Source organism: Scyliorhinus torazame, chromosome 19, assembly GCF_047496885.1.
Source record: "Scyliorhinus torazame isolate Kashiwa2021f chromosome 19, sScyTor2.1, whole genome shotgun sequence".
NCBI classification, from domain to species: Eukaryota; Metazoa; Chordata; class Chondrichthyes; order Carcharhiniformes; family Scyliorhinidae; genus Scyliorhinus; species Scyliorhinus torazame.
Window position 1 is genome coordinate 114,632,759 of NC_092725.1, and position 27,430 is coordinate 114,660,188.

At 49.0% G+C, this 27,430-nt stretch overlaps 1 protein-coding gene across 1 annotated transcript; it reads left to right on the forward strand.

Annotated features, from left to right (window-relative positions):
• Positions 1-230: 230 nt before the first annotated feature.
• Positions 231-26,735, forward strand: LOC140395967 (homeobox protein DBX2-like). The gene is made up of 5 exons (XM_072483994.1): positions 231-260; positions 949-1,081; positions 12,115-12,210; positions 21,742-21,941; positions 25,361-26,735. The coding sequence occupies exons 1-5, from the start codon at positions 231-233 to the stop codon at positions 25,670-25,672; spliced, it is 771 nt and encodes a 256-aa protein (XP_072340095.1). The 3' UTR covers positions 25,673-26,735.
• Positions 26,736-27,430: the final 695 nt, after the last annotated feature.

Here is a 27,430-nt window from a genome sequence, read left to right on the forward strand (position 1 = left end):
AGGAAATGCTGGAATAGAGGGGTTTATGTAAAAGGGGGGCCATTGGAAACGATTATGCTGACAACCAAACTCAGAATTGTTGCTGGTCAGCAAGGCACCGCCTGGCTATCGACAGCACTTTCACCAGAGCCAAGCTGGGGAAATGGTGAATACAGCTGACCCTTCAATTCTGCTGCAGTTTGAAATGTTACTTTCTTTTGATTTGGATCGCTGTAAATCAGATTGACAAAATGGATACAATAAGAAACGAGATAGCCAAGGTTAGTAGGGTAGGAGGCTGCTAGGATTCCAGCCACATTCAATTTGTTCCATTAATATGGGGTGAAAGCTGTAAAGCGTTGTAGTTCATTAACGAGGGGGAAGGGGGGGGGGGGTGGGGGGGGGGGGGGGGGGGGGGGGGGGGGGGGGGGGGGAGGGGGGGGTCGCACTCGGGTCTTTGGCTCCATCATAGAATTTGGGGCAGTTTTACAGCTGAAAGTTTTGCAGAGTGACATGTCCTGGACAACACCTTCCGCACGGTCATTATTCAGCTCACTACACAATCACATGTAAAGCTTCGGGCCAATCGCATCGCATTCCTGCTTCACCCGAGGCGCACTCCACACTTTGCCAAAAGTTACAACATTTGGAAGAGTCACTTATCACCTTGGGGTGGCGGTTTGTGTTTCTGACTTGCTTGGCAGTGAGGGAGACAGAGACAAAGTGTTGGTCACCACATTTGTTGTTCCCTCCCCCCCATCTCTTTCCTCCTCCCCCCACCTCCCAAATCCCCACCCCCACCTCTCTCATTCCCATCATGTTCCCCAGACCGATCCGGGCCCCGGCGGCGTCCTGGCAAGTGCTGGCCCCAGCATCTCCTGCCCTCCACTCACCTCAACCCCCCGCATTCCACAACTCGGGCAAAAGTTTCCTCATTGATAATTTGCTTCGGGTAAACGCGCCCCTCAGCCGACCGATCCCTGCAAACCCAACTCCAGCGAAAGTGCCCCAGACTGCGGAACAAATCGAGCCAGCGGGAGGTCCACATCCGACAAGACCCCAGTCACCTCCACCAGCCTCACAGTATCCTACCCTGAAATAGGTAAGATTTCACACCATTTCTCTTTATTCAGCAGGCCACACCAATATTACTCGGAAGAACTAAATACTTTCCACTCACCTGGGCAGCGCCAGAACATTTTTAACCTGTAAAAGTTTCATGCAGAAACCTTCCCCCAAATATTGTCGCTACCGTCTAAATTGCACTAAACTCGTTGGACGATTTAACTATTTATTCAAAAAAACGTCCATACGGAATTCTGCATGGTAAAGGGTACAAAGTTAGGAGGATAAAATAATTATGCAATTTTATCTATAATCTAAATTTGTTTTAAACCATTGTATAATTTTATTGCAAATGGTCTGTGTAGATTTCTGCTGTGCAGATGGCCTCCTGTAGATTTCAACTCAAAACAAAGCGATACAAAATTCCCAAGGCTTTGTGGACCTTGAACTTCCGTGGCTGCAATTTATATTATTACTTTGGCACTGAAAGCAAAACAGATTCAGATAAACATTTAACACAAAGTAGCGCTCCAAACCATGATTGGACGATACTAACTCCAAGTGGTGACAACCTCACTGAAGGAGGCTGAATCTCACCGCTGTGTTTCAGACCGGATACAATATAACTTCAGCGCAAAAGCAAAGTCAGATTTGACGAATTTGACTGGGATCTCCTTGGGCCTGTTCGTTTAATGTTCAGAAAAAGCAAACGTTACTACAGCTAAAAAGCCAAAGGACTGCGAGATATGGACATGGACATTTTGTGGCGAGCATAGTGTTTCTGTCCTAGCCTAAAACATGAACTTGTCAGTTCTATCCACAGGTGGTGTGTGTTTCTGCATTTTTGTAAAAAATACATGAGTTTCCTGGCGCTGAGCTCTGCGCTTACAGTCACAGGATAGGGCGAGGGAGTGGACCGAGGTAGGGTTCTCTTTCAGATGGTCGGTGCAGACTCGATGGGCCGAATGGTCTCCTTCTGCACTGTAGGAATTCTGTGCAGAGATTCAATGATGCAGAAATGTACAGTGGGCAGTATAAGGTAAGCTTGGTGGTTGCACATTTCACACGTGGCACACATACCAAACTCAAACTGGTGGCCAGAGGTATTTTGCATCCACCACACAAAGATACAAAAAAAGGAACAAAAAAATAATCACCATTGTATGATTTCTGACAGACATAATAGGATTGAACTATTACACACAACGCCTTGTGACCAGTGAGTTTCGCTAACAGCGACAGGACAACCTGCCCCACAATTTGTATGAATGAGAAATGGGTTCAGGTTCACATCAATGCAAACTGTGAAGCTGGTCAGAACCGAGTTTACCAAGAGACCTCACGACATAAACATTGTTGTTTCCCGGCTTTCCCAGTGATTACTGCAACGTTTAAAATGATTCTTAGATGGAGCCCAGGCAATTTACTCAAATTTCTGTCATTAAATCAGCTTTTAGGTGGAGAGTGACTGTTACACACTGGAACATTCGATGCTCCAAGGCTAGTTGCTGAGGGACAGTAGCTGACTGCCAAAATTACAGTACACCCAGCAGCTCAGACCTTTTGGTCACAGTGCACCCAGCAGCTCAGGCCTTTTGGTCACAGTGCACCCAGCAGCTCAGGCCTTTTGGTCACAGTGCACCCAGCAGCTCAGGTCTTTTGGTTACAGTACACCCAGCAGCTCAGACCTTTTGGTTACAGTACACCCAGCAGCTCAGGTCTTTTGGTCACAGGAGACCCAGCAGCGCAGGTCTTTTGGTCACAGGAGACCCATCAGCTCAGGCCTTTTGGTTACAGTACACCCAGCAGCTCAGGCCTTTTGGTTACTGTACACCCAGCAGCGCAGGTCTTTTGGTCACAGTGCACCCAGCAGCGCAGGTCTTTTGGTTACTGTACACCCAGCAGCTCAGACCTTTTGGTTACAGTACACCCAGTAGCGCAAGTCTTTTGGTCACAGGAGACCCATCAGCTCAGGTCTTTTGGTCACAGTGCACCCAGCAGCTCAGGCCTTTTGGTTACAGTACACCCAGCAGCGCAGGTCTTTTGGTTACTGTACACCCAGCAGCTCAGACCTTTTGGTTACAGTACACCCAGCAGCTCAGGCCTTTTGGTTACAGTACACCCAGCAGCGCAGGTCTTTTGGTTACAGTACACCCGGCAGCTCAGGCCTTTTGGTTACAGTACACCCAGCAGCGCAGGTCTTTTGGTTACTGTACACCCAGCAGCTCAGGCCTTTTGGTTACAGTACACCCAGCAGCTCAGACCTTTTGGTTACAGTACACCCGGCAGCTCAGACCTTTTGGTTACAGTACACCCAGCAGCTCAGGCCTTTTGGTTACAGTACACCCGGCAGCTCAGGCCTTTTGGTTACAGTACACCCAGCAGCGCAGGTCTTTTGGTTACTGTACACCCAGCAGCTCAGACCTTTTGGTTACAGTACACCCAGCAGCTCAGGCCTTTTGGTTACAGTACACCCAGCAGCTCAGGCCTTTTGGTTACAGTACACCCAGCAGCTCAGGCCTTTTGGTTACAGTACACCCAGCAGCTCAGACCTTTTGGTTACAGTACACCCAGCAGCTCAGACCTTTTGGTTACAGTACACCCAGCAGCGCAGGTCTTTTGGTCACAGGAGACCCATCAGCTCAGGTCTTTTGGTCACAGTACACCCAGCAGCTCAGGCCTTTTGGTTACTGTACACCAGTAGCTCAGACCTTTTGGTCACAGTTCACCCAGCAGCTCAGGCCTTTTAGTTACTGTACACCCAGTAGCTCAGACCTTATGGTCACAGTACACCCAGCAGCTCAGAACGTTTGGTCACAGGAGACCCATCAGCTCAGACCTTTTGGTCCCATTGCACCCAGCAGCTCAGACCATTTGGTCACATTGCACCCAGCAGCTCAGACCTTTTGGTCACAGTACAAAGAGGGACTGGATTCCGAGTAAAACTTCTCAGGCTGTATGTTTGACATGTGATGAATGATGTAAATATTAACTTTATTTATAAATGCACAGAGTAGCAACAATATTGGGAGAAACTGATTTAGTTTACACGTAAAATTTGAACTGTCATGGTTAGCACTGTTGCTTCACAACATCAGGGACCCAGGTTCGATTCCCGTCTTAGGTCACTGTTAGTGTGGCGTCTGCATGTTCTCCCCGTGTCTGTGTGGGTTTCCTCCGGGTGCTCTGGTTTCCTCCTACAAGTCATGAAAAATGTGCTTGTTAGATGAATTGGACATTCTGAATTCTCCCTCTGGTGTACCCAAACAGGCGCCGGAATGTGGCGACAAGAGGCTTTTCACAGTAGCGTCATTGCAATGTTAATGTAAGCCTACTTGTGACACTAATAAAGACTAGATTAGAATTTTATTAATACCGTATAATTTTTAGGAAATTAATTAGATGGAGGAGAGACTCCACACATGTGCATGCCCTTGCACAGAACTCCAATTTCCCTAACTGGCAGTATAACCTGGATCAATTGACACCATGACCTTGTAAACACCTATCAATCACAAAGTAGTTTTTAAAGACACAGAAATATCCAGTGACACAGTTAAATCCTTTCAGAAAGAGGGAGGTAGTGAAGGAACGGTGATATATTTCCAAGTCAAGGTGGTGAGTAACTTGGAGGGGAACATCCAGGTGGTAGTGTTCCAGATATATGCTGCTTTGACAAAGGATCACCAAGACTCGAAATGTTAGCTGTTTTCTCTCCCTACAGATGCTGCCAGACCTGCTGAGATTTTCCTGCATTTTCTCTTTGGTATATGCTGCTCTTGTCCTTCTAGATGGTAGTGGTCATGAGTTATAAAGGTGCTGCCTAAGGAGCCTTTGGGAGCTCCTGCAGTACATCTTGTAGATGGTCTACATGGCTGCTACTGTGCGTTGGTGGTGAAAGGATTGAATGTTTATGGAAGGGGTACCAATCATGGGCTAATTTGTCCTACATGGTATCAAGTTTCTTCAAGTTGTTTGAGCTACACTCATCCAGGAAAATCAAAAGTGTTCCATCACACTCCTGACTTGTGTCTTTAGATGGTGGACAGGCTTTGGGGTTACTCGCCACAGGAGTCCCGGCCTCTGACCTGCTCTTGTAGCCACAGTATTTATATGGCTTGTCCAATTCAGTTTCTGGGCGGTGGTAACACCCAGGATGATGATGGTGGGGGATTAAGCGATGGAAATGCCGTTTAATGTCAAGTGGCGATGGTTCGTTCTCTCTTGTTGGAGATGGTCATTGCATGGCAGTTGTGTGGCATGAATGTAACTTGCCACTTGTCAGCCCATGCCCGGCTACTGTGCATGGTCTTGCTGCATTTGGACATGTACTGCTTCAGTACCTGAGGAGTCGCGAATGGTGCTGAACATTGTGCAGGCATGAGCAAACATGCTCATTTCTGACCTTATGATGGAAGGAAGGTCGTTGATGAAGCAACTGAAGATGATCGGGCCTGGGACACTATCCTGAGGAATTCCTGCAGTGATGTCCTGGAACTGAGATGATTGACCTCCAACAATTACAATCATCTTCCTTTGTGCCAGGTATGACTCAAACCAGTGGTGGGGTTTCCCTCTGATTCCCATTAACTCCAGTTTAGCTAAGTCTCCTTGATGCCATACCCGGTCAAATGCTGCCTTGATGTCAAGGGCAGTCACTCTCGTCTCACCTCTGGAGTTCAGATCTTTTGTCCATGTTTAAACCAAGAATGTAATGAGGTTGAGCTGAGTGTCCCTGGTGGAATCCAAACTGAGCATCCGTGAGCAGGTCATTACTGAGTAAATGCCGCTTGATCGCGCTGTTGATGACCCCTTCCATCGTTTTAATGACGATCGAGAGAAGACTGATGGGATGTTAATTGGCCGGGTTGTAAGCAACATACCTGGGCAATTTTCCATACTGATGAGTAGATGTCACTGTTGCAGCTGTACTGGAACTGCTTGGCTCGGGGTGCAGCAAGTTCTGGAACACAAGTCTTCAGTACTATTGCCGGATTATTGTTGGGGTCCATAGACTTTTCACTGTCCAGTGCCTTCAGCCATTTCTTGATGTGAGATTTTGAGCAAATCAAATTGGATGAAGACTGGCATCTGTGATGCTGGGAACCTCCAGATGTGGGCCTAGGTCACTAGGACCAGATGAGATGCACCCACAGATACTGAGGGAAGTAAAGATGAAAATTGTGGAGGCACTGGCCGTAATTTTCCAATCTTCCTCAGAGACAAATATATACAAATGTCACACCCTTGTTCAATAAAGGGTTTAAGGATATTCCCAGAAGCTACTAATCACTCAGTTTAACCTTGGTGGGAAACATTTTGAAACAATGATTCAGGACAAAATTAACAGTTACTTGGGCAAGCATAGGTTAATTAAGGAAAATCAGCATGGATTTGTTATGGGAAACTATGTTCACGTAACTTGCTTGAGTTTTTTGATGAAGTAACTTAAGCTGTTGATGTGCTACAAAAGGACTTCCGAAAAGCGTTTGATAAAGACAAAGTCAGACCTCATAGAATAAAAGAGATGGTAGGTGTCGTGTTATGTACTCTGGAATAACACAGGCTGCAACTGGATGCAGCTTTAACCAAAAGATACTCCAGACCTTGAAGTTAGTTCAATCTGATTTATTGAACCAGTAGCACAGTTAGCACAGTTCTCTATGAGTTTGACTCTCTGCTAACCTATGTGTGGTTACTCTGTCCGACTGAACCAGACTAGCTCTTAGCCACATGCTGGAGGTGTGATACTGTAAGTACACCCTGACTCACTCTGTAGATCATCAGTGGAAAGAGGCGGAGTGTGAGTGCCTCGTGCCTTTTATAGTGAGCAACCACCCCTGAGTATCCTGCCTGCTCATTGATCATGTCCTCTTCTCTACGTTCATTAGCTGCATGTCTGTGTCTGTCTGTATATCATTATCTGCATATCTGCATATCATGACATCTCCCTTTTAAAAAATGTTTTGTTGGCATATGGGAACGTACTTACATGTGGTGGCATATATTAACATATTTACAAGCGGTGGCATATGTGAACATGTTTACATGTGAAGACAGCTGTCTAATGTGAGAAAACAGAACATAGCAAACAAAACAAATGTTCATAAGTCCAGTCTCTGGGGCTTGCGTCTGATCCTTGTCGACCGCCGGAGAGGTGGTGGTGGGGCCGACCGCGCCTTGACAGGCGGGATGGAAGCCTGACTGGTGACCTCGTAGTTCGAGGTATAAGGAGGTGGCAAAACAACGGACGGAAACGGAGAAGAAAGCGGTTGCGGGCAGGCAACTTTGCGCAGTGCCCGTCTGTTTCGTCACACAACAGAACCATACGTACAACATACGAGCGGGGCACAGCCTGTCGAACAATGGCAGCTGGAGCAGACCAGCCACCATCCGGTATCTTGATCCTGACAGTGTCTGCCAAGGCCCTGCTTTTGCTGGTTTCGGAGCTGCTGCACCTTCTGCAGCACCGGGAGGTGATCCAGGTTGGGCAAGTGAATGGCTGGAAGCGTCGTCCGCAGGTCCCTGTTCATCAGGGGTTGAGCCGGCGACATGCCAGTGGACTGTGGGGTCACCCTGTACACGAGGTAGATGTCAGAAGCAGAATCCGCGGCCTTGCAGATGAGCTGTTTCACAATGTGCACCCCTTTCCCATTGGACTGCGGATAGTGTGGGCTGGAAGTGACATGTTTGAAATGGTATGACTTGGCAAACATAGACCACTCTTGGCTGTTGAAACACGGGCCATTGTCACTCATGACAGTGAGTGGGATACCATGCCTGGAGAACGTCTCCTTACAGGCCTTGATGACGGTCCGAGATGTGAGGTCTGAGAGCTTCACGACTTCAGGGTAATTGGAGAAATAGTCAATAATCAACACGTAGTCACGACCATTCGCACGAAAGAGGTCGATACCAACCTTGGACCACGGGGAGGTCTCGATTTCATGCCGCTGGAGCGTCTCCTTGCTCTGTGCTGGCTGGAAGCGTTGACAGGTCGCTCAGTCGAGGACCATGTTCGAGATGTCCTGGCTAATACCGGGCCAGTAGACAGCCTGCCTGGCTCTGCGCTGGACTTCTCGACGCCCAGGTGTCCCTCATCGATTTGGCGGAGCACCAAGCTCTGGAGACTGAGTGGAATGACAATCCGGTCCAGCTTGAGGAGGCTACCATCAATCACTGTCAGGTCGTCCTTTACATTGTAAAATTGAGGCACTCCCCTTTCTGCCAGCCATTGGCGAGGTGGTGCATGACACGCTGCAAGAGGGGGTCTTTGGCTGTCTCCTCGCGGATACGAACCAACTTCTCATCAGACGCCTAGAGGGTGCGAGCACGCAGCTGTGATTCAATCTGCCAGATGATTTTCAGCGGTTCACTAGGCAATGTGATGGAGCGGGACAATGCATCAGCGATGATGAGCTCCTTGCCAAGCGTGTACACAAAGTCAAAGTCGTTACTTCTGAGTTTGAGGAGGATGCGCTGTAACTGAGGCGTTGTGTCGTTCAGGTCCTTGTGGATAATGTGGACCAGAGGCCGATGATCCGTCGCGACTGTGAATGTCGGCAGGCCGTAGACATAGTCGTGAAACTTGAGAATGCCAGTGAGAAGACCCAGGCATTCCTTCTCTTTTTGCGCATACCTTGTTTCGGTGAGCGTCATGGCCCTCGATGCGTAGGCTACCGGTGCCCAGGATGAAGTGTCATCGCGTTGAAGCAGCACCACACCAATGCCATTCTGGCTCGCATCTGTCGAGATCCTCGTCTCCCTGTCTGGGTCAAAAAATGCCAAGACGGGTGCAATGGGGAGCTTGGCTTTCAGCTCCAACCACTCTGCCTGATGTGCTGCCATCCACTCAAAGGCGGTGGACCTTTTCATCAGGTTTCGTAGGGCCGTGGTGTACGAGGCCAGGTTTGGGATGAACTTGCCCAGAAAATTGACCATGCCCAGGAAGCGCAACACCGCCTTCTTGTCTTCAGGGACCTTCATGGCTTCGATGGCCTTGATCTTGTCTGTGTCCGGCGCACGCCCTGCTGAGAGATCTAGTCACCTAGGAACCTGCGTGTCGACATGCCAAAGCAACATTTGGATCTGTTCAGCTTCAGGCCATTGGCATGGACATGGCGGAGTACCTGCTGGAGACGTGAAATATGCTCTTCAGGGGTTGTGGACCATATGATGATGTCGTCCACGTACACACAAACCCTTTCAATGACCTCCATCATCTGCTCCATGATACGATGGAAGATCTCCGATGCCGAGACAATGCCAAACGGCATGCAATTATAGCAGTATCTGCCAAACGGTGTGTTGAAGGTGCAGAGCCTTCTGCTGGACTCATCCAGCTGGATTTGCCAAAATCCATGGGACGCATCTAACTTGGTGAAAAAAAGGTGTGTGTGCCATCTCACTGGTGAGTTCATCCCGCTTCGGGACGCGGTAGTGTTCACGCATTATATTCCTATTGAGATCCTTGGGATCAATGCAGATGCGCAGGTCTCCCGAAGGCTTTCTGACACATACCATCGAGCTGACCCAGTCAGTCGGTTCAGTTACCTTGGAAATGATGCCCTGTTGCTGAAGATCCTTGAGCTGTGCATTCAGGCGCTCCCTCAGCGGAGCCGGGACCCGGTGTGGTGTGTGGACCACTGGCTTGGCATCAGGTCGTAGCAGAATCTTGTATCGATATGGCAGCGTGCCCATCCCATCGAACACATCCGGATACTGAGTGAGGATGTCGCCAATGCCAGCCTGAAGATCCTCATTGGAGGATGTCGTTGTGTAAACCCACTGCACAAGATTCAGCTGCTTGGAGGCATGCGCGCCAAGTAGGGATGCCCTGTCTGGCTTGACAATTTCAAAATGTAACCGTGCTTGGGTGCTCCGGTTGGAGACGAGTAGATGGCAGGATCCCAGTGCCGTGATGGCATTTCAGGAGCCTGCAGGCTGCTGGAAGGACCTTGGAGGGCTTCTTGATGCATTTGAAATCTGCCTGTGAGAGGAGGTTGGCAGAAGTACCTGTGTCCAGCTTAAACTGGATGGAGCAGTGGTTACCTGCATCACCGCACGCCATTCGTCCGCAGAATCCACAGCGAGGATGGATTGAATTTGTGATGAGTTGGATGTGGCATATTCACATTTGGTAATGATGCCCACACAGTAGGCGGAGTCCAGGCATTCTTCCTCTGGATCCATTGTGCTGCCAGGATCAGAATCCTGTAATCGTTCTTGCACACTCTGAATGCGCCATCGTCGGAATTGGGAGCGCTGGCCCCTGACTGGTGGTGTAGACCTGCACAAGGCTGCATAGTGTCCAGGCTTCCCGCAGTTTAAACATCGCCTGCCTCTTGCAGGGCAGTGTTTCTTTCAGTGGGTTTTGCCGCAGTTAGAGCACGTCATGATGTCGGTGTCCTGACGCTCCGCGCGTCATCGCACATGCGCAGTGCGGGTGTTGGCCGCTTCGTTATCCCGTTCACATCGCGCATGCGTGGGGCCCCGGGAAAAGCGCGCAAAATGGCCGCTTTCATCAATGCTGAGGCGCTGCATCCGGGAGATGGCCTGCACGCTCTGCCTCGTGGGAGCAAGTTTCTCATTTTCAGCCGCTTTGTACTGGGCATAGCGATTTTTGGCGTACTCATGCACTGTGCATGTTTCAATCGCGACTGGCAGGGTCATATGCTTGATTTTCAGTAGCTGCTCTCTCAGAGGATCAGAGTGAACTCCAAAAATGATTTGGTCTCTGATCATGGAGTCAGCAATATCACCAAAGTTGCAGGACAGTGCTAGCAGGTGGAGGTTAGTTAAGAAGGAGTTGAAAGATTCATCTTTACCTTGTAGACGCTGTTTGAATATGTAGCGCTCGAAGATTTCATTGGTGCCCACTTCACAGTGACTGTCAATCTTGTCCAGGATGGTCTGAAACTTTGTCTTATCCTAGCCTTCGGTGAATTGAAAAGACTTGAAGAGTTTGATGGCTTGATCACCCGCTGTTGAGAGGAGAAGCGCGATCTTCCTTGCATCAGACGCACCCACGAGGTCTGAAACTTCGATGTACAGCAGAAACTTTTGCTTGAATGTCCGCCAGTTGGCACTGAGATTGCCGGAGGTCCTGAGCTGGTGAGGAGCCTGAATCTTCTCCATTGTGCCGGGATACATTCGCTGGTCGTCACGGAACGGACTGAGGTAAACCACCTAGATTAAGCAGTCTCCTGGTAGCATGTCGTGTTATGTACTCTGGGATAACACAGGCTGCAACTAGATGCAGCTTTAACCAAAAGATACTCCAGACCTTGAAGTTAGTTCAATCTGATTTATTGAACCAGTAGCACAGTTAGCACAGTTCTCTATGAGTTTGACTCTCTGCTAATCTAAGTGTGGTTACTCTGTCTGACTGAACCAGACTAGCTCTTAGCCACATGCTGGAGGTGTGATACTGTAAATACACCCTGACTCACTCTGTAGATGTTCATCAGTGGAAAGAGGCGGAGTGTGAGTGCCTCGTGCCTTTTATAGTGAGCAACCACCCCTGAGTGTCCTGCCTGTTCATTGGTCATATCCTGTTCTCTGTGTTCATTAGCTGCCTGTCTGTATATCATTATCTGCATGTCTGCATATCATGACAGTAGGAACTTGAACACAAAATTGGTTGAGTGACAGAAACCAGAGAGTGATGGGAAATAGTTGCCTTTTGGATTGGGGGATAGTTAATCGTGGGTTTCTGCAGGTATTAGGCGCATTGCTCTTGTAGACAGTGGGAAAGGACGGGCTGAATGGCAGCCTTCTGAGCTGGAACCATTATTTAATTTTATAGATCCCCGACCGCCAAGTAAAAAAGCATCAATAACACGGTTGAATGTCTGAAATTCGTTCCCCTTTGATTTACAGAACATACTCAGACACCCGCATCATTAACATGCAGATTTTTTTCAGTGTTAACCATTGTAAGAAATACTTTTTATGGTTATTCATTTGAAGCTGGGGGGGGGGGGGGGGGGGGGGGGGGTGGTGGGGGGGATACGCTGAACAACACTGTTGATCTCATTTTTGTTTTTTTTCTGGGTTTAATATTTGCAGCTTTATCCAAATGTTTCCTGCCGACTTTCTCCCAGGTCTTCTTGACTTGCTGTGGTGGGTCCTGCCAGCAGCCGCTCTCCCCCACTGCTTTTCCGAGTAAGTTTTTGTGCTGCATCAGTAATGCTTGATGTGTTTTGTATACCGTAGCAATGCGATTTCATGTGGCCTGAAAAATGGTTACAAGTCAAACGCCACGTTTCTGCTTCACAATGTGTCAGCGTTTCCAATGTATGAAAAATCAGTCTTCTCACTGACAGTTCGCAGGCTTGCACAATGCACCAACCTGACTGTATTTCAAATGTATGAACAAGAATCTATTCAGAGTTAACACTTAATCTGTTCCAGTGTTTTTCGCACAAGTAATTGTGTCTTCGTTCACCTTGGGGGGAAAACATGACTTTCGTTTCTAATTTGTTTAAAATAAAAATATTTATAAATAAATTTGGGGAAATGTCCAATGTTAAACACATTTAAAGGTATTGGTGGTATGTCTTTTTGTGCCTTTTCGAAGGCATTGTGGCATTAAATCAAACTGGCTGTTCAGATTTGCAGTGACTAAAATGGCTTTTTTTTGGCGGGGGGGGGTGGGGAGTTGCCAGTTTGAATGCTTCTTGACAAGTGAGGCAGCAAATTCTGGCTGTTTAATGAGCTGAGACTCTCTGAGTTGTTTTCAGAGGCTGCCACTTTCCCACAGAGCGTTTTACATGGCCAAGACTCCTACACAATGGCCAACAGGACCATGACCAATCGCCACTTTCACTTTCTTCATCCACACGCGACCTCGCCAGTATTTTTCACAGAGCAGATGAACTTTCCAAATCAGCCTCCATTAAGAAAGCACTGGACCGGGGGGTCAGGCGCCCTTTTCCTAACTGCTAGAAATAAAGCTCTGTTTGCAAGTCTTCACCCTGTCTCTCACGTTCCAATTGGGGGATCCCGCCAACCACAGTCATTGAGATCAGTTCATTGAAACAGAAATGAAATGGACTTTTATAGACTTTCTTTAACTGATATGGTCTGTCTGCCTGACTCAAAGTCAGAGGATGAACCGAGTTTAGAAATATGGACATTATTGCTAATTTTACTGAACATAGGGTGATTAAATCCCCAGCCAGCCAAAAGCCTGATGTAGACCGTCCTTTTCTCATCCACAAGTTGCAGTTATATCGGGCTCATCACACACGGGGGAAATGCTTCCAAGCATGTAACTGGGAGCAGTAGAAAACAGACATTTAGCAGGGAGAAAAGAAAAGGTCGAATTGGATGGATAAACGGAGTACTTGAAATGCTTAGCAGGCTTTTGAAAGCCGAATGGGAGGACGGCATGGATAAGGATTAAAGGAGGGGATTGCAGAGGGTGTGAACGTAGTACCCCAAGAGTGTGTACCAATGCAGGAGCAAAGAAGAAAGGGAATTCAGAGTCGACATATGTCAGAGGAGTGCACATGTGGTGATGGGATTGAAAGCGGTCTCGGAAGTAGGATGGGGTCAGCCTTTGAGGCATTTGAGGACAGAGAAAAGCGTCTTTGTGCAGAGCTTGGTAAGGACTAAGGTGACGGCAGCTCAGGCTTTGTGGAGGGAAGCCTATGGTGGCAGAATTATGAAGGAGTTGCAATGTGTAGAGAATCATAGGATCACAGTGCAGAAGGAGGCCATTCATTTTATTTGGTCTGCACTGGCTGTCTGAAAGAGCACCCCACTCAGGCCCACTCTTCCGCCCCATCCCTGTAACCCCACCTAACCATTGGATACTAAGGGGCAATTGATCATGGTCAGTCAATCTAATCTGCACATCTTTGGACTGTGAGGAAACCGGAGCACTGGGAGGAAACCCACACAGACACAGGGAGAATGTGCAAACTCCACACAGTCACCCAAGGTCAGAATTGAACCCTGGTTACTGGCGCTGTGAGGCAGCAGTGCTAAGCACTGTGCCACCGAGCTGTCCATGGATGGAACTATTGGGGAGTGAGGGGTGGGGGGAGGAATGTGGGGGTGGGTGGGTGGAGGGTCTGGTTAGGAAAGTTGTCAAACCCTGAAATGGTACTTTAGAGAGTTTGTTGCTGAAGATAGAGAAAGTTAGTCTAAGTAAGGAAAGTCTATAAAGAAGAGGAAATTCAACTCATGGTTCAGCAATGTATTAAGGTTACCTTGTATTACTTACTTAACTCCTATTAAAATATTTACATTAAAAAAATTACAAGTTACGGGTCCTGCCCCAATTTGATGAGTTTTTGGGGGCCATTTCTTAACACCATAATGGCAATTTTAGATGTGGATTTGGAGCCCTGCCCAATAGTAGCAATATTTGGGGTATCAGACCAGCCGGAACTAAGGACTGGGGTGATTACGAACGTTTTGGCTTCTGCTTCATTGCTGGCCCGACGACGGAGACAGGCAGCACCGCCCAGTGCTACAGCATGGCTGGGTGATTTAATGGAGTTCTTGCATCTCAAGAAAGTCAAGTTCATGGTGAGCGGAGCGACTGATGGTCTATATCGGTGATGGCGGCGTTTATATTACACTTTAAGGATCTGGTCACTGTTAGCTGTTATTGGGGGGGGTTTCTATTGGCGAGGGGGGGCTGTGAGGATTGGGTTTTGTTTGGTCAGTTAGGGTTGTTGAGGGCATTGATACTTGGTTTGTTGTTTTGATTGTTACTTTGTATATTTTGTATAAATTGTTGAAAATCAAATAAAAAAATATATATTTAAAATTAGCAAGCTAGATGTATGGCTGTGTGATATATGACAGCGCATAGGGTTGTCTGCCTATATAAATTCCTTTATTTGTTCTCTGAACAATGATTGATACTAGCTTAGTAAGCTCCAGTAAGTGAGAAAAATTGTGTTTACTTTGCCTCCTCAACCGAGTACAATTTCCATTCTAACTGTTTGGGCCAATTTATTAAAGGAGTCTCTGTAGGAATGATATAGATCCTACTAGCTGTCAGTCAGGGTGGTGAAATTAGGATAGCTGAATGAAACTATGACTATCTAAGGGTGTCTGCTGAATGGACACATACGGATGTGGGTACACCCACCATGCTGGGCTTTTACCTTCTGTAATGATACAATTCCATATAAATGATTCCTGGTTATGACACTGATAGCAATTTAATATTGCATCCCCTTTGACTTCCAGTAACATCAAACCTATTTTATGAATTACAGCTATTTACACCTGTATTTGCCATGAATTTAGATAATTACCCCCACTCAACCATTTTTTAGGTTCCAACTCTTTATAATATTTTTCCATAATGTTTTATGTTAAAACTTTTATTGCTTGATGTCAACAGACCACATCATGCTTTAACTAATACTTGACGTCTGAGCAGATACTTAAAGGAGAGTTCCATTGATTGTTAAGATTGGGCTCCACTGGTTCATGATAATCATAACTCTAAATATACATGTTTCAAAATTCAGTGACTTTATACAATGTAAGAGAATATTTTTTTAAAAATCCATCTGGCAGAAAATAAACAAAAGCATGGATTTGGAGTACTCCGTTCAATATTGCCTATTTTTAGGTGTTATCAATTATTTATCATTGCATGGAAAATGTTTTTGTTCTTTAGTTGTTAGAATTCATTAACTGAATAACGGGGAAGTTATGTTTTGAAAATTTCAGCCTAGCTTTGGAAAGAAAAATCAGTAAGCATTCTGATGAAATATAATTTGAAATAATAGTACTGGATTCAATCAAATATTATCAAGGTTTATGGTTTTCATGCAAAAACATTCACCAGCACAATGTTTCATGTAACCTCGTATCTGCGCACAGCTGATGTGTTTCGAAATTGTTTTTGTTTTAAATGGGTGCAGCTGCAAAATGTGAACCTAAAATAGTGGTTAAAAGTGGTCTGGAATCCTTTTAAAAAATAATTTACAGCACCCAATTCTTTTTTCTCTAATTAAGGGCCAATTTAGTGTGGCCAATCCACCTACCGCTGCACATCTTTTGGGTTGGGGGGGGGTGAGACCCATGCAGACACAGGGAGAATGTGCAAACTCCACTCGGACAGTGATCCGGGGCCGGAATCGAACCCGGGTCCTCAGCGCCGTGAGGCAGCAGTGCTAACCACTGCTCCATCTTGCCGCAGTAGGTGGCCTGGAATCCTGAGTAATAAAAGTGTAGTTGATTTATTCAACCACCATAAACAAACTTCAAAATAGGGATGTTCACAAATGAGATATTCTGCAACTTTTCATAAATTATAGATCGTTCAACTTGCTTTGTTAAGAATGAATATGTGGCGCTGTTTATCAATTAGTCTATGCCAAATTGAAAACAAAATCATGTTTTCATCACCAAATATCCATGAAACAAGATGTAAAATTATAATCCAGGTCACAATTCAATTTGAATGCAAAACACAAAGTACATTTCTGTTTGTAAGTGGCAACATCTACAAGTATCGCAACTAGACACTGCTAATCCAGTAGTTGAACAGAGAGAAGAACAACATGTGCATTTTTATGACACCATATACCTGTCAGAAACATGCCAACATACTTCACATATGACAAATTACTTAAGTAGTCACTATTTAGGCGCATTTGTGAGCCATTTGTGATCCACAGTTTTACAACAAATAACTAGTCAATTTATTTTGGTAGCATTGAGTCAGTATGTTGGCCAGAATGCCAGTGAATTCTGTGCATTTCACTGAACAATGAGAGAGGATCTTTAACTCAATCTGATTCACTGGAATGGACAGAATAGGCATTGGTTGACTTCCGGTAGCGGCCACGAATGGCAGCTCCCGCCGGGATCGGTGTTTTGGGCCGCTAAAAGGAGCAGCAGCGGCAATTAACAGGAGGGACCGGCATGGGAACAGACGTGGGAGAGCCCTCCCCGCTGGTGCATGGAGAGGACCAGGAGCGGAGCCGGCAGACGCGCGAGCCCAGGGAAGAAGGTCGAGAAGGTCCAGGAGGACAAAATGGCAGCCGGAGAAGATTGGGAGGTGTGGGCCCAGTGGGCCAGAGAACAGCAGGAGCTCCTTAAAAACTGACTCATGGAGTTGAAAACGGAGATGCTGGCCTCCATGGAAAGAATTGTGGTGACCCAGAAGGCGCAGGAGAAGGAGATCAAGGAGGTGAGGAGGAAGGTGGCGGAGAACGAGGACGAGACCCTTGGCCTGGCGGTGAAAGTGGAGGTGCACGAGGCGCTCCGTAAGAGATGGTAGGAGAGGCTGGACGACCTGGAGTGCAGATCTCGGAGCCACAATCTGCGGATCCTGGGCCTTCCTGAAGGAGCGGATGGGGCGGACGCGAGCACGTACGTGGCCACAATGCTGGGGACAATGATGGGCGCGGGGGCCTTCCCGCGGCCCTTGGAGCTGGATGGGGCGCACAGGGTTCTCGCCAGAAAGCCGAGGGTAAACGAGCCACCGAGGGCGATGGTGATACGGTTTCAGCGCTTGGCAGACCGGGAGCGAGTCCTGCGGTGGGCAAAGAAAGAGTGGAGCAGGAAGTGGGAGAATGGCGCGATCCGAATTTACCAGGACCTGGGAGCTGAGCTGGCGAGGAGGCGTGCAGGTTTTAACCGGGCGAAGGTGGTCCTCCACGGTAAAGGGGTGAAGTTTGGGCTCCTGCACCCGGCCAGACTGTGGGTAACATACCAGGACAGGCACCACTATTTTGATACGCCAGACGAGGCGTGGTCATTCATCAGGCAGGAGAAGCTGGACCTGAACTAAGGGACTGTTGTATGGGGGTGAAATGTGCGGGTGGGGAGGGACCGAGGGGAGGACGGCGGGTAAAGCATAAGTTTATGGGCATGTCTGCCCTAGTTTGGTTGGGGGTTTTGTTGTTTGTTTTGGTTGTTTTCCAGATGTTTTGTTTTCCAGGAGTTCGGTGCTAGGGGGCGGGAAACGCCCGGGACGGGCTGTCCGGAGCACGGGGATGTCACAGATGGCCCTTGCCCCTCTACCCTGCGGGGGAGAGGGGGGTAGGGTGGCCCGAAGGAGGCAACAAGTTAAGGGTTGGTATATAGAGGCGGGAGCGGCCGGGGTCAGCATGGGTGAGCTGACTCACCGAAGCACAATGGGGGGGAAACCAGAGCTAAGCGGATGCTTGGCAGGGGGGGGTTTGGGGGGGGGGGGGGGAAAGGGGTGCTGCTTTGCTAATTGAAGGGGAGCCAGGTGAGGGGCATGGACGGAGAGTCGGGCGGGGGGGGCGCCGGGGAGAGAGCTGGAGGAGGGAGGTGGGGGCACGCGGTTGGCCGAAAAAGGGAGATGGCTAGTCGGCGGGATAGGGGGGTGGTTAACCCCCCGACCAGGCTGATCACGTGGAACGTGAGGGGCCTGAATGGGCCGGTCAAGCGGTCCCGCGTGTTCTCGCATTTGAAGGGGTTGAAGGCGGACGTGTTGCAAGAGACGCACTTAAAGCTCGCGGACCAGACGAGGCTAAGGAAAGGATGGGTGGGACAGGTGTTTCACTCGGGTTAGACTCAAAGACCAGAGGAGTGGCTATTTTGGTCAGTAAACGAGATGCTTTTGAGGCGGGGAGCATCGTGGCGGACAAGGGGGACAGGTATATAATGGTGAGTGGCAAGCTGCAGGGGACCCGGGTGGTGTTAGTGAATGTATATGCCCCGAACTGGGACGATGCGGACTTCATGAGGCACATGTTGGGTAGGATCCCGGACCTGGAGATAAGTCACCTGATAATGGGAGGAGACTTTAATATGGTCTTGGATCCGAGCTTAGATCGTTCCAAGTCCAGAATGGGAAAGAGACCGGCGGCGGCCAGGGCCTTGTGGGAGTCCATGGGCCAGATGGGGGGAGTGGACCCCTGGAGGTTTACACGGCCAAGGACGAAGAAGTTTTCCGTTTTCTCCCATGTCCATAAAGTCTATTCGCGAATAGACTTCTTTGTGTTGAGTAGCGCGTTAATCCCGAGGTTGGAGGGTGGAGAGAATACTTGGCCATTGCGTCTCGGACCATGCCCCGCATTGGGTGGACCTGCGACTGGGGGCGGAACGGGGTCAGCGCCCTCTCTGGCGACTGGATGTGGGGCAGCTCGCGGGCGAAGAGGTGTGCGGGCGGATAAGGAGGAGTATTGAGAATTACGTGGGAGCGAATGAAGACGGTCATTAAGGGAGAGTTAATCTCCATTAGGTCCCATAGAGAGAAGAAGGAGAGGGCGGAGAGGGAGAGGCTGGTGGGAGAGATACTCGGGGTAGATAGGAGGTACGCGGAGGCCCCAGAGGGGGGGCTGCTGAACGAGCGCCGGAAATTACAGGCGGAGTTTGACTTGCTGTCCACGGGGAAGGCGGAGGCGCAGCTGAGGAGAGCGAAGGGGTCAGTTTATGAGTATGGGGAGAAGGCGTGTAGGATGCTGGCGCACCAGCTGCGCAGGAGGGAGGCGGCCAGAGAGATTGGGGGAGTGCGGGATAGGGAAGGCAACATGGTGCTGAGCCCAGAGAGGGTGAATGAAGTCTTCAGGGAGTTCTACGGAAGGTAATACGAGTTGGAACCCTCCGGGGAGGGGGAAGGGATGAGGCGGTTTATGGACCGGTTGAGGTTCCCAAGGGTGGAAGCAGAGCGGGTGGAGGGACTGGGGGCCCCGATTGAGTTGGAGGAGGTAGTCAGGGGGCTGGCAGGCATGCAGACAGGCAAGGCCCTGGGCCCGGACGGCTTCCCCGTAGAATTTTATAAGAAGTTCTCGGAGCTGCTGAGCCCGCTCCTGATGAGAACCTTCAATGAGGCAAAGGAGAAAGGGACCCTCCCTCCGACAATGTCGCAGGCATTGATCTCGCTTATCCTGAAGAAGGAGAAGGATCCGCTTCAGTGTGGGTCCTACAGGCCGATATCGCTCCTGAACGTGGATGCCATGCTGTTGGCAAAAATTCTGACCAGCAGAATAGAGGACTGTGTCCCGGGAGTGATTGGGGAGGACCAGACGGGTTTTATTAAGGCCAGGCAGCTGAACGCGAACGTGAGGAGGCTCCTGAATATTATCATGATGCCCTCGGAGAGGGGGGAGGTAGAGGCGGTGGCTGCGATGGACGCGAAGAAGGCCTTTGACAGGGTGGAGTGGGAGTATCTGTGGGAGGCGCTAGGCAGGTTTGGATTTGGGGAGGGCTCTGCCGAACTTCTGCAGTTATTACTGGGCGGCCAATGTGGCCATGATCAGGAAATGGATGATGGAGGAGGGGGCAGCGTGAGGGCGGTGGGAGGCGGCGTCGTGTAGAGGCACCAGTCTAGGGGCACTTGTTACAGCTGCGCTGCTGTTCTCGCCGGCGCGATACACCACTAGTCCAGTGGTGACGGCGGCACTGAGGATCTGGGGGCAGTGGAGGAGACACAGGGGAGAGGAGGGGGCCCCGGTGTGGACCCCGATACGGAATAACCACAGATTTGCTCCGGGCAGGTTGGATGGGGGGTACCAAGGCTGGTATAGGGCAGGTATTAGGAGGATGGGGGACCTGTTTATAGACACGGTTTTCCCCAGCATGCAGGCGCTGGAGGTTCGGTTCGGCCTGCACCCGGGGAATGCGTTCAGGTACCTTCAGGTTCGGGACTTCCTTAAAAAACAGGTGGGGACATTCCCGCGGCTTCCCCCTCGTAAGATCCAGGATAGAGTGGTGTCTGGCGTCTGGGTAGGGGAGGGGAAGGTGTCGGATATATATCAGGAGCTGCAGGAGGTAGAGGAAGCCTCAGTGGGGGAGTTGAAGGATAAGTGGGAGGAGGAGCTGGGTGAGGAGCTGGATGAGGGCCTGTGGGCCGATGCCCTGGGCAGGGTGAACTCATCCTCATCATGTGCCAGGCTCGGATTAATCCAGTTTAAGGTGGTGCATCGGGCGCATATAACGGCGGCAAGAATGAGTAGGTTTTTTTGGGTGGAGGAAAGGTGCCCGAGGTGCGCGGCAAGTCCGGTGAATGTTTTGGGCATGCCCGGCGCTTAGAGGATTCTGGCAGGGATTTGCAAGGGTGATGTCTAGGGTTTTGGACGCTCGGGTGAAGGCGAGCCCAGCGGTAGCGATATTTGGGGTGGCGGAGGATCCGGGAGTGCAGGAAGCGAAAGAGGCCGAGGTACTGGCCTTTACCTCCCTGGTAGCCCGGCGACTGATTCTGTTAATGTGGAGGGACTCGAAACCCCCGAGTGTGGAGACCTGGGTCAGCGATATGGCGGGGTTCCTCAACCTGGAGCAAATAATGTTCGCCTTGAGAGGGTCCTTGATGGGGTTCTCCCGGCGGTGGCAACCTTTCCTTGACTTTCTAGGGGAGCAGTAACTGTCAGCAGCAGTATCCTGGGGGGGAGGAGGGGGGAGGGGGGTCAGGTGGGGGGGGGTTACTGTTGATATAATGTGAGTTGGGCATGGAGACAAAACCCACCTTGTTCTGTTTTAAAAATATATATATTGTTGATATAGGCTCCCATTGTATAAAACAAAGCCATAAAATTGACTCGAAGGAACAAATTACCGTAGAATATTACTGATGGAAGTCATATAAATAAAAGCGAGATGCAACTGGATATGTTCCTTGGAGAATGACTTGATTGAGGCTTAGAAATAGGATTAATCAATACGTGCAAGCTTTGCAGGTCAATTGCCTTTTTCCCTATTCCTGAAACATGTCGTAATTCTAAATACTTTTATTTTATTCCTTAGTTAGCGGTTCTTTTAGGAACTGTGAATTTCCTCTTTGGCCCCATGTTAGTCACAGCAAAGTGCGAAGAGGAATCCTGCGGAGAGTGGTCTTTAGTGAGGAACAAAGGAAAGCACTGGAGAAAACCTTTCAGAAACAGAAATACATCAGTAAGACAGACAGGAAGAAACTGGCCACACACCTTGGGCTTAAAGATTCACAGGTACTATCAATCAGATTCTTAACTGTTTAATTCGCAAATAATAACAGGAACAGCTTACATTTATATGGGGCGGAGTTCTCTGATAATGGGGCTATGTTCCCACGCCCGTGAGAAAACGGGCGTTAATCACTCTGGACTTTCCTGGAGAAAGTACAGAGTGATTCGCCGTTTTGCAGGAGGCTAGCCGGGCTCTGGAGTGCTCCTTGCAGCTCCGGCTGCCAATACGGGGCCCTGCACTCCCGGCGGCAGGCCCGCGCAACATGGCGGACCCACACCGCGGGCTGGCCCAGACAATATACGCCCCCCGAGATCGCGCACGTTCGCCCATCGGTAACCCTCGATTGCCACCCTGGCCGTCCTGGAGGCTCCCCCCCCCCCGGTGATGGATCCCCCCCTCACCCCCCACCAGGGCGGCCGCGGACTGAGTTCGCAGCCGCCACTCAGAGCTCCCGCCGGGTGGAACCATGAGTGAACCACGCCGGCGGGAACTCGGCCAGTTGTCGGCGGAGAATCGCCGCGGGGGCCTCTTTCAATGGCTCCCGACCGGCGCCGTGTCGACCGTGAGTGCGCGATTGGCGGCGATGGTTTCGGACCCGATCGCAGGTCTGATGCCCATTCTCCGCCCCCATGCCGAGCGAGATTGCGGCTCGGAGAATCCCGGCCATGGTATCTTTAAAGTCATGAAATGGCCTATGACGATTCCCAGGAGCATTATAAAAGAAAGAATGACACTGAGTCCCATAACGTCCTGGTAAGGATTGCATGGCAATTGCCTGGTAAGTTCAAATTTCCAATGGGCAATGGCAATGTACTGGGAACCATCTGAAAATGTGATTTTAATCACAACCATTGGGTGCTCCTGACTGTCTTACAGTAATAGTTACCCAGAATAAATTAGAATTAAAACCACTTCTAGCTTCTAGGCAACTTCAGAACTGACCCATACTGACATCCCATAGAATTCCTGCGCCTGGCCCCCCTCCCATACCCAGACCTCCCGCAGGCCATGGAGCTTCCTCCCACTACCTGCTAGCAACCCTTGTGGGGGGCGGGTAAGGACGGCAGATTTCCTTCCCTAAACAATATTAGTGAACCAGATGGGTTTTTACGACAATCGGCAATGGTTTCATATTCATCATTAGGCTTTTAATTCCAGATTTTTATTGAATTTAAATTTCACCATCTGCAGTAGTGGGATTCGAACCCGGGTGCCCGGAGCATTACGCTAGGTTTCTGGTTTCTAGTCCAGTGACAATATCACTATGCCTCCGCCTTCCCGCAGCTACATGTCCCCAACTGCCCACCCCAACGCTGACTGCCCTTCCTCTCCCCCGACTACATGCCCACTGCCTAACTGTCCTCTCCACTCCCCTGATTGTACCCCCAGCCACACAACTGCGCTCCCTCAACTACCCCAACCTTCGCTCCCCATCCCCTGATTACACCCCCACCCCTGACTTCACTCCTTCCAACCTAACTACATTCCCACCCTCCTGACTGCACTCTGCGCAAACCCACCTATCCCCCACTGACTAGCCCTCAGACTAACCTAGAGGCTGGTTTAGCATAGCGCTAAATAGCTGGCTTTTAAAGCAGACCAAGATAGGCCAGCAACGCGGGTTCAATTCCCGTACCAGCCTCCTCGAACAGGCGCCGGAATAGATTTCATAGATTTCATAGAATTTACAGTGCAGAAGGAGGCCATTTGGCCCATTGAGTCTGCACCAGCTCTTGGAAAGAGCACCCTATCCAAGGTCAACCCCTCCACCCTATCCCCATAACCCAGTAACCCCACCCAACACTAAGGGCAATTTTGGACACTAAGGGCAATTTACCATGGCCAATCCACCTAACTTGCACATCTTTGGACTGTGGGAGGAAACCGGAGCACCCGGAGGAAACCCACGCACACACGGGGAGAAGGTGCAGACTCCGCACAGACAGAGACCCAAGCCGGAGTCGAACCTGGGACCCTGGAGCTGTGAAGCAATTGTGCTATCCACAATGCTACCGTGCTGCCCGAATGTGGCGACTAGGGGCTTTTCAGTAACTTCATTTGAAGCCTACTTGTGACAATAAGCGATTTTCATTTCATTTTCATTTCATTTCACTGACCACCTGACCCCCCATTTCTCATCCCCCCTCCCACCAATGGCCACCTAAATTTATCCCTGACCCATCCTATCCCCCCAACCCCACAATCCTGCCAATGATGTGCTCTCCTATCGGGCAAGTATTCTGCTAGAGTTGAAGCTCTTTATTGTGGTGTGATGGTCCAACTGCTGAAAATCACACCCGGTCAAGGCACTATATTCCAGAACTTACCAAGGCCAGAGTTTGAACTGATTGCTCTCTGTGGTGGAAAATAAATGAAGAATATTTTCAAGAATCCAATAAAACATTATATTTTCAGATAACCTAAACACAAGTTATATATCATAATATATTACAGGGACCTATTCATGTCTAAAATATTTTTGCTCACTTTTATAACAGGGAGTTGTGAATATTGCCAAGGTCTGCTTCCTTGTAGCAAATTTTACCCAAATGAAAGGGAAGAATGAATACTCGGCTGTGGTGGTATTAGATAGCTCAGTAGGTTAGATCTCTACAGTGTGATATGAAGCCAGCAGCACAGGTTCAACCTCTGTACTGATGTGATAGTTCACAAAGGTCTGCCTCTGATCTTGCCCTACTTTCATGGAGTGGTCCACCTCTACCTATTGCCTCTCTAATGGAAACAAATGGCTGTGATCCCTTTGTGGACTATAGCCTCATTATATACCATTCAGGAGTGGAAAGTATTAATTATGCCTTCTCAGGAAACCTCACATTATTCTGTAATACTGCTACATGTTACAATCAGTTGCATATTTTACGTTTATTGAAAATTTGGATAAGTTCACTTCTTAAGAGAGACATTTCTTTTTGAGCCCTGCTCCTTTAAGTACCATGCCTAAAGAGGGCAGGCAAGGACCTCCATTGGATTGGTCCATGATTATACTTGGTAAAGTGCTGCAATGGTTTGCTGTTGTCTTTCGCAGTATGACCAGGGAACTTTCCCGCTCTTTATCACCTGCCATCAGGCATATTGAAAGGATTTGCAGGCTGATGGTCAACCTGTTTGGCCCCATTATGAACACACCTTTCATGCCTATTAAGTCTTAACATGGGACTTGAACTTCTCGATCAGAAGTAGGGCCGCAACCCACTGCACCACAAGACCTGCTATGTTTTTGTCTGCAACTCCTAAATGGAACACAGTCCATCCAAGTTCTTCCTAACAATGTAATTTTAATATTGTAGCCAATTAAACCATCTCTCTAAATGCATTCTTGGTTTAAACAATGCAACACAGGCAATCCATTTTTATTACAAAACTAACACAAATGCTCTTATTGATATTTTCAACTCTAAAGGTTAAAATCTGGTTCCAGAATCGCAGAATGAAATGGAGAAACACTAAGGAGAGAGAACTGCTTACACAAGGTTGTTCACTTGAACAAACATTACAAGAGAAACCAGCTTCAACTTCTGACCTGAACATTACTCCAAATAGCCCTGACAGAAAAGCAACACATGTAGTACAAGCATCTGTGTGCAAGTATGCTGCAATTTCATCACGGTCTCAGCACAGTCACACGGCTGAGAACAGCATGCCAGGTCTGAAAATAGAGCTGTTAGAGGCAATTCAACATTCTAACCCTGTACAGCACAAACAGGACACCTGAGTCTCTGTTTTCCAATGTCACAAATAGTCAACTTTCTCCATGTTAACACCATATTCCGTGTGTGATCCGTTTACCTGCCTTTACCGGTGTGTAGAAGCACTCACGCCTGGTTGAAGACATATTCAGCAATTATAACACCAACACCTGAAATATAGCGGGCTGGATTCTCCGTTTCAGCAGCTAAGTGCTGGCTCGAACGGGGAATTTCCAGGCGTTTTACAACGCCAGAATTGGCGCTGAACCCTCACTGAATCCGGGACTGGTGAGGGGCTAGTAGTGGCGCTGGGTGAAACCTCCGGCTCCCGCGCCAAATACGGCTGGAGAATTGCCGGGTCCCTGGCCGTGCATGTGATCGGCGACGACCTGCAGTGGTCACGCCGTACAACATGGCGCCGGCCGTGTGTGGACTCGACCCACCATCTTCGACCCCATAGGCCACCCCCTGACAACCCTCCACCCGTCCCCCCAGCCTTTGCATAAGCAAACCCGGCCAGTGGCACGGATCCCGGCTGCGTGTGGCGGCGCTGGACACAGTCCGCAGACGCCACGCCGGGTTCCCGACTGCTGAGACCACATGTGTCCCGCGAGGTCGGGAAACCGGCCCACCGGGGGCGGAGCATCGCAGGAGGGCCTTCTGATGACTCGTCAACGGTGTTGAAACGGCGTGCGCCGTGTGATGCGATGACGCCATTTCGGAGGGGCCGGAGCATGGCTGACCGGCGTCAAAGCGGCGGCGGCCAGGATTTGGGCATCGGAGCCCATTCTCCGCCCGATCGCTGATTACGATATCGCCGTCGGGCAACGGAGAACCCCGCCCAAGATGTCTGCACTAATGCTGACAATTTGTTTTATTCAGACACTTTTAAACATTGATGCATTTGTACATTTTTCAAGGTTTTTCTGCTTTGTTGATAAAATCTCTTCGAAAATGTGTTGACTGTAAAATATGGATCAAAGGTTTTAAAAGGTTAATATTCTTCAAATTGAATTTGGCAAATGTAACATGTTGCCCATGGACTATGCTCTTGTAAAAAAATACTAACACAAAATAAAGAAATCCTCAATATAGATATAAAATTGTACTGTTTTCTGAATTGTGACATTGACATTAAAATTATGTGTTTGATACATGCACCAACACAAATGTCAATATAATATTCTCTATGAGGACATAATGCCAGAAAGTTATGCCAGCCTTGTGCGACCACCACTTTCTTTTTTAAAAAATATAAATTTATTCAAATTTTTCAACAAATTTTCACCAAAACAGCCCCCCCCCCCACAACAAAAAGAAAGAAACAAGAACACAACAATCAGAAATTATACATTGGATTTCCCCCATATACAATAACCCCCCATATAACATTTAAAAACACAAATAGGGAAACCCCCCCCCCACCTTCACCCAAATGCCACCCCAAAAGAACCCCCCCCCCCCCGCCCATGGGCTGCTGCTGACCTCCTCCTAACGCTCCGCCAGATAGTCTAGGAACGGTTGCCACCGCCTGAGGAACCCTTGCACAGACCCTCGCAAGGCAAACTTTATCCTCTCCAGCTTGATGAACCATGCCATGTCATTGATCCAAGCTTCCACACTAGGGGGCTGCGCATCTTTCCATAACAGCAAAATGCTCCGACGGGCTACCAGGGACGCAAAGGCCAGAATACCGGCCTCTTTCGCCTCCTGCACTCCCGGCTCGTCCGATACCCCAAATAATGCCAATCCCCAACTCGGCTTGACACGGGCATTCACCACCT